The following is a 7875-nucleotide window of genomic DNA, read 5'->3' as shown; positions in this document are numbered from 1 at the left end:
AAACCAGCCGGCCCCCACCCGTGCACCAGGCCTCTATCCTATATAGTAAAAGGGTAATATGCAAACTGACCCTAACAGCAGAAGGACTGGGAATGACTGGTCACTATGACACACACTGACCACCAGGGGGCAGACGCTCAATGCAGGAGCTGCCCCCTGGTGGTCAGTGCTCTCCCACGGGAGGGGGGAGGGGGGTCCCACTCAGTCATAAGCCAGGCTGATGACTGACATGCTCAGTAGTGGTGGCGGGAGCCTCTCCTACCTCCGTGGCAGCGCTAAGGATGTCCAACTGCGGCTTAGGCCCACACTGCTAAAGGGTGCAGGCCGGGGTGATGGACCCCCACCCCCACCCCCCCCACCGAGTGCACGAATGTTGTGCACTGGGCCTCTAGTTTTATATAAAGGTGTAGAAACACTAAGTAACTGCCCCAGCTCGCATAGCTGGAGAGTGGTAAATCCGAGATTCAGCAGAGTTGGTCTGACTCCAAATGATAAGATAAAGCGCAGGTAGGTACCTCCTGCTTCAGCAGGGGCTTGTGGAAAACCACACATTCAATCAGCCTCCGATGCATTCTGATCTGAGGAGCCTGCCGCTGCTTGCGCTGCTCTTCGGGTTCAGGAAGCCAGCAGCACCAGGCTCCCGTTCCTTCCCCCACAGCAGGAACCAAATCCTCACATCATTAAACACTCTGCTCAGAAGATAAAGCTGTTGGACAACAGACAAGATGTTTTAAGCTTTTGGGAAAATAATTAAAGATCCTCAGGGTCACAAAAAAACGGATTCTAGTTAACAGTGTTGACAATTTCCATACCAAGATTAACTTTGACACAGTTTCCAGTTCCACCTGGCCCCCTTTGGTCAGCGACCACGTCTCAGCAGAAGTGCCATGGGTGACCCTCAGAGCCCAGCGTGAGCCCAGCACTGGCTTCTCCCCGACAGGGAGAGCGGGAGAGCGACAGAAGCCAATCCAGAGCAGCACAAAGGGAGCCTTCACTCTCTCGCGCTCCTCCCACCCTCTGCCAACAGGGAAAACAAGGCACTCGGGCTCCGTGGAGAGAAAACCTAGAGGAGACCAGCAGGTGCCACACTTGAGACAATGAGCTTTACATTTCCAGAGCTAGCTCGTTCCAGTCCAAACAACAGCCAACTCAGAGGCTGGTGGACACCCCCTGAGAAATAAATCCGGGCGAGGCAATCAAAGAGGAAGCAGGTAACCCTGGAAATGCAAGGCTGCAAGAGGGCAAGGAGCGGTGGCACCCTCCCTCCAGTCCTAGCAGCCAGGGGCCAGAGAGGTGCAGCCTCCCTGGGGTTCCGATCTCTCAACACCTCCTCCATGGGCAGCAAACAGACTGAGGAACTCACATCACTACTCAGCCTCACCTCGCTTTCCTTTCTACGATTCTGGATACATCCCCCACCCCATTTGAAAAAGAAAGTTTCAAACAACTGGTTGTTATTTTTTCAAATAACCCTTCTTATTCAACTGGATGATTCAGTTGTTTTTAGCGATTTTATAAAATACCAACGTGTCTATGTGTGCTTTGCTTTTCTGTCTTTATTTTCCACAGGGTTTGAGTTTGGTTTTTGTGGGGGTTTTTAATGTGTTCCCTTACTTGTGGGTATTCTGGGAAAGTTTCAAACAACTGGTTGTTATTTTTTCAAATAATCCTTCTTATTCAACTGGATGATTCAGTTGTTTTTAGGGATTTTATGTGTGCTTTGTTTTTCTGTCTTTATTTCCCACAGGGTTTGAGTTTGGTTTTGTGGGGGTTTTAATGTGTTCCCTTACTGGTGGATATTGTGCGACACTTACATGGAAGGCCAGGATTGCTAAAATGAACCCCTAACACAACGGACCCAGCTTTGGCTCTGCATCCTCAGAGCCCAAGAGAGAGCCTTCCGGACCTCTTGAGAATGAGCCAGTGTGGCAGTCAGTTGAGCACAGTCCTATGCACTGAGACGTCACCGGTTGGATTCCTGGTCAAAGCACATGCCCAGGGTTTCAGGCTGCATCTCCTGGGGGCGGGGAGTGCAGGAGGCAGCTGATCGATGTGTTTCTCTCTCTCTCTCTCTCTCTCTCTCTCTCTCTCTCTCTCTCTCTCTTTCTCCCCCTCTACCTTCCTCTCTCTCTAAATCAATAAAAACATATTTTTTAAAAGTACCCTTGTGAGTTAGATGAAGCACTTGGTGCTGACTGTATGTTTTATGTGTCACTCCCATACATTCTTTGTGGCTGCAACCAAAATGTCCATGCCCAGATTCTTCTCTGGAAATCACAGTGGTATTCTGGTCTTTTCACTCCTGTTAACACACACACACACACACACACACACACACACACACACACCTCCTCGGAATTCTCCGTGGCTTCACAAGCCCCTGAAAACCTCCATCCCTTTGCCATCTTTCCATCTGTGTTTCTCTCTCTCTCTCTCTCTCTCTCTCTCTCTCTCTCTCCCTCACTCTACCTTCCTCTCTCTCTAAATCAATAAAAAAATATTTTTTAAAAGTACCCCTGTGAGTTAGATGAAGCACTTGGTGCTGATTGTATGTTTGATGTGTCACTCCCACACACATTCTTTGTGGCTACAACCAAAATGTCCATGCCCAGATTCTCCTCTGAAAATCACAGTGGTATTCTGGTCTTTTCACTCCTGTTAACACACACACACACACACCACACACACACACACACACACACACACACCTCCTCAGAATTCTCCGTGGCTTCACAAGCCCCTGAAAACCTCCATCCCTTTGCCATCTTGTGAAGAGGTGCCCCTGCCTCTCCTGTCCCCTCATCTCACCGGTGTCACTGTGGGTGACCATCACTAAGTGGCAATGACCCAGACAGAACCTTGTTCTCTCACCCTTACCCCTCAAGCACATAGTCTGATACCAGTTTGGGGACAGGAATTCCTTGTCCAAGGAGACCTTGACTGTATATCTAACCCATAAGCACACCAGTTTCTCCTCAATGATGTATCAGTCCACTTTACAAGAGTTCTTAAAATTCATGTCTTCTATTAGGATTTAGAATGTGTTAATGAAATTAGCATTCCAGGAAAAAATAGAGAGAAATGAAATCACTGGAGAGAATGGAGCTAGAAAGACCCTCCCTATGTGCTTAAGTCAAGCCCTCTGTGTGTGGGAGTAATCAGCAAAGCTGAACAAGCACAGGCCATTTCCTGGGCGAGGATTGTCCCTCCCTCCAATCCACAAGCACCTTCTCTCCAACTCTCAAAACCTAACTTCCTCTACTCCAGGATACCCTCTGGTCTGGCTTAGGTGTCTTCCAATGTGTGTGCACAACGTGTGCAGCTCTTTAAGATGAGCACATGCCACACTCTATCAAGATGTCTGGGTACTCTCAAAGCAGAGACTGATATTGTATCCAATAAGCCCCAGTGTCTACAGTGGTGCTTGGCACTCAGCGGGTGCTCGATGAATAAAAGATTGAATTATCACCTAGTGATCTACTACTCTCGACATCTTACTTTTCTTTTTCTTTTAAATATATTTTTATTGATTTCAGAGAGGAAGGAAAAGGGAGAGAAAGATAGAAACATCAATGATGAGAGAGAATCATTGATTGGCCACCGCCAGCATGCCCCCACTGGGGATCGAACCTGCAACCCAGACATGTGCCCTTGACCGGAATCGAACCAGGGACCCTTCAGTCCACAGGTTGACACTCTATTCACTGAGCCAAACCAGCGAGGGCAACATCTTACTTTTCTATCGCTCTCCTCTTTCTCTATTCTTTCTTTGTACATTAACTGAAGTTCTCAATCTTAACTCCAGGTAAGAGTCACCTTACAGGTAGTTAGGATTTCATAAAATATCTTTGTCTGGCTTTATACCCAGAAATTCTGAGTCAACGAACCTGCCGTGGGACCTGGGCACAGGTATTTTCAAAAAGGAATTCCCTTGTGAAGTCTGACTGAAGAGCCACTGTGTAACTCTTTTCTGTCCTCTGGTCTTTTCCTTAGGTATCTCCTGCCCTTAAAATCCTTTTTTGCCTTTTGTTTGTTAACTTATGTTCATGTTCAGTGGCCTCTGCCTCTCCCCCCTCCCACCCTCACCGTAGATAGAACTTATCCCCATGAAACATAAAGAAATACACATTGAGGGGGTTCTATTCCACAGAGGAGTCATTGGCTTTCTTTCCTGCACCTCAAACTGGATGAAGCAACAGGAAGATCTGACACTCATCACGTCTCCTCGGAGTTGGGTGCCATAGAGAAAGCTGTCTTACCCAGCAGAATGAGCAGAACCCCAGCCAGCTGGGCCCGCCTGTACTTGGCCACGCCAGGCTCATGGCCCATGCGGATGCAGGGGAGAACTGTCAGCAGCAGGAGAATGGCCGGCAGGCCCAGGACTGAGGCTGCGATCATCAGGGCTCGGCAGGCCTGCACGTAGCCTACAAGCAAGAGAGCAGACAGGGCGGTTAGACCAAGGGAGCCCTTGGATCCTGAATCCTGCCTCTCGGGAATTCGGCACCACTTGCCTTCCTCCCTCTTGCCCATTCCAGGACTTAGAAGGTGTTACATGTTGTCCATGACCACATCACATGTTAACTTTTAAAGTGATTCGATGACCAAAAAAAGGGAGGTTGAGGGCTGGAGAGACTGAATGGGATCCCAGGTTTAGGCCACTTGTCCAAGCTTCCAGGATGAAGGGGCCCAGAGTCCAATTGTTTTATCACCTTGTGAACGACTCCGAATAAAACTCAAATCTTCCAAAAAGCCTTCTGTGAGGGATGGGCCATTGGTTCCAGTGTCTTGTTGATACACTCAACCTGTATGACCTTGGGCAAGTTGCTGTGTCCTCATTTATAGAGCGAAAATAATAATAGTACCTACATTTCTCTAAAAGAGTTCAACTAAGATTAAGTTAGTTATTCATGCGGTGCTTAGAACAGTGCCTAGCACATGCTAAGTGAGCTAAAAAAGGTTAGCTATGATTAATTAGTGTTATTACTCCATTATCATTGCTTTAAAGGCATCCCTCCAGACCCAAGGATTCCTAGAGAGCAGACACCTGGAGTTAACACAGTGCCCACAATAGATGATGTAAACATACAGCTATAAATGAAAGAATACCTGAGTTGAATAATAAGAGAGGAGCAAAACTACCAGGGCTTTATACTGTCATATAAAATGCCAGGTAACAACTTTATTAAGAAACAGATTACAATCTGTGCAATATTCTTGTAAAATAGGTCTGACAAGATACTGGAAAAAGCTGACAAACTTAAATATATTGTTTCTCATTAAGACACTCTCCCTCCTTAAAAAAAAAAAAAAGTATTCATTACTCTCTTTTTGGCTCAGAGCAAACTGGAGCTAGTGGCATGGCCTCAGAGAGGCAGAGTTAATGACAAAGTCAAATAGCGAGCCCCAACTTCCGCCTCACTTGCCCGGACCCTCGGACCAAATCTGGCCACCTGCCCTGTGCCCCAAGATGCAACTGCAACACTGTCTCTTTGCAGGATATGCCCTGCCAGAATTCAGACTCCACAGGGTACACTTCGGACCGTTGTCCATCCCAGCTTCTTATGAATTAAAGGTAACCAATAAACCAAATATCTATTGTCTTGAACATCCCCAGAGAGGACCCACAGGAAGTTTGAGGCAGGACCTCTGACCACAGCCCTATGCCCCTCTCCCCCCAGCTTGTAGGAGAGCCGGGGCTGACACAATGGAGACATTCGGCTAGAAACTGAGGTTCTGAAATTCATGACGCAGGCTGTCTGCATGCTAGGTGTCAAGGCCATGTCTGGAAATCAAAGATGGAGACTGAGCTCTGTCCCTGTCCCCACCCAAAGTACAAGGGACAGGGAAAGCAGGGAGGATGGAGCCCTCCCTAAAATGAACTCCCCTCTGTTAGAGGGTCTATGTTCTTTGAAAATAAACCACTCAGCACTGACTGTTAGTAAACTGAACTTCAGGGAAAGGAAGCAGGGAATAATTTTATGCTTCAAAGGATCCTACAAATATCTTGCCCAGCTGTTAACCAAAAAATTATAGCTACCTTTTATGGAGCATCTACTCTATCAAAAAAGTTTTACATTTCTCACCTCTTTTAATCCCCAAAGCAACCCTGAAAGATAGGGGGTTGGTTTGATTTTAATTTTTAAAAGAAGACAACTGGGATTCTCAGAGGTTAGTCACTTGTTCAAATCACCCAGACTGTGAGCACGGGATCCAGCACAGGATCGGAATATGACCAAGGTCGACCTACACCAGCAGTAAGTGGACCGGGAACTCTGTCATTCCAAAAGCCCAAAATGGAGAAAAGGACAGTGAATGGAGGGCTGGCGTGCATTGTGCATGCCTGCTGCGTGCCAGGGCAATGCTGGTTCCAGAAGGGGATGCAAAGAAAGTAGGAGGTCGCTTTTATCTTCAGGAATTCCAAATGCAGTAGGAGACAGGGACTTAGGAACATGAGCAAAAATCAAGTCAAAATGTGCCGGGATGGGGTAAGAACCAAAAACCAGAGCAGCAAGGAGGAAGGGGGGGGCGGTTGATTCCGACGACAAGGACTAATATAGGAGGCACTTAAGGGAGGCTTCAAGGGTCATGAGAAAGGCTCATCCAAGAGGAAACACACACACACACACACACACACACACACACACACACACACACACACGCACGCACCGGCTCCCAGACTGGCGGCCGTGGGCCGATTATTTCGCTTGCTAAGGACATTGGGATATGCCATTTGCCTTTGAATGAGCACGAGGCCTGCGGGACTTCAGACAATCCTGTTCTATTGGCCAGGGCCCATACACCCGCCGGGCAGGACAGAGATTCAGAGCAAATCCCAGAAGGGGCGCCCGTGACCTCGCCAATCACCCAGCTGGCTCAGGGTTTAAATCTGAATTGGAACTGTTGCCCGGACTTTGCCAACCAGGCTGCCAGTGGCGATGGGACCCCTGGCCGGCAGGGACCCCAGGCTTGCATCACTCCCTCCTCTCCCCGTTCCGAGACCCCGCTGGCAGGGAGGGGGCGACCCAGGGCGGCGGGCTTCGCCGGGAGGGAGCACAGTGGCCCTCCAGGGTCAGGTGAGACGGGCTCCGGGGCCTGCGGGAACCGACCTAGCGAAGCCAGTGGCCCTAAGTTGCCAGAGCGCGTCGCCCGTCCCAGGAGGACAGGGAAACTCGCTAGAATGGCTGCGTGTCTCTCTCTCTCTCCATCTCGCCTCTGCGGATAGAATCTAACGGGAAAGCAGGGCCCCTGGGGAGGAGGCCTGGCCGGGAAGTGAAGCACTGCTGCTCAGTCGACAGTGGGAGCGTGGGGCGGGCGAGGAGGCGGTAATGAACCTGGGCTCAGTTTCTACTCTGTGTCTCTGTCTCAGGCCATTAACTTCCCAGGGGGACTCGGCCAGTGGCCACCCCTCTCTTCCCCAAATCCAGAGACGAGACCTGAGGCTGAGAGGTTAAGTTCGCCGCTGCCTGTTCCACACTACAGCAAGGTGGGACTCAAGGTGTCAAAATAGGCCCAATAGGCTTGAAGCCCTCGAAATGTTTTGTCTAGCGCCCCCCCCCCCAGTCTGCCCAGGAGGTGAGGGTTTGGGGCCAGCCACTCGCAAGGCGGGGGTCCTTACCCGGCAGGATGAGGATGTCCACCAGGGGCTTGCAGTGGTACAGCCCCGTGGCCATGACGCAGTCCGCCCACAGCCCCTTGGAGCCCAGCTCGTCCAGCTTGCGGCACGTCGGGATGGTGTAGCCGCAAGTCACCACCCAGTCATTGGTGGACGTGGTGACGATGATCCCGATCCAACCCACGAAGCTCGTGACGAAGCCCACAACCTGCAGGCACGTGGCCACCATCGCAGCCACCCCGGCGTCCCCGCGCCTCTCCCCT

The 7875-nt window shown here is 49.9% G+C and overlaps 1 protein-coding gene across 1 annotated transcript in view; it reads right to left on the bottom strand.

Annotated features, from left to right (window-relative positions):
• CLDN11 (claudin 11) overlaps nt 1–7869 on the bottom strand; it is a 15980-nt gene extending 8111 nt beyond the window's left edge. The window contains exons 1-2 of the mRNA XM_005886571.2: nt 7616–7869; nt 4260–4424 (exon numbers count right to left, since the gene is read on the bottom strand). Of these exons, the coding sequence (XP_005886633.1) occupies nt 4260–4424; nt 7616–7841 (391 nt within the window). The 5' untranslated portion in view covers nt 7842–7869. The remainder of the gene's footprint in view (nt 1–4259; nt 4425–7615) is intronic.
• Nucleotides 7870–7875: the final 6 nt, after the last annotated feature.

Source organism: Myotis brandtii, unplaced genomic scaffold (genome assembly GCF_000412655.1).
Source record: "Myotis brandtii unplaced genomic scaffold, ASM41265v1 scaffold99, whole genome shotgun sequence".
NCBI classification, from domain to species: Eukaryota; Metazoa; Chordata; class Mammalia; order Chiroptera; family Vespertilionidae; genus Myotis; species Myotis brandtii.
This window is presented reverse-complemented; position numbering and strand designations above follow the sequence as displayed.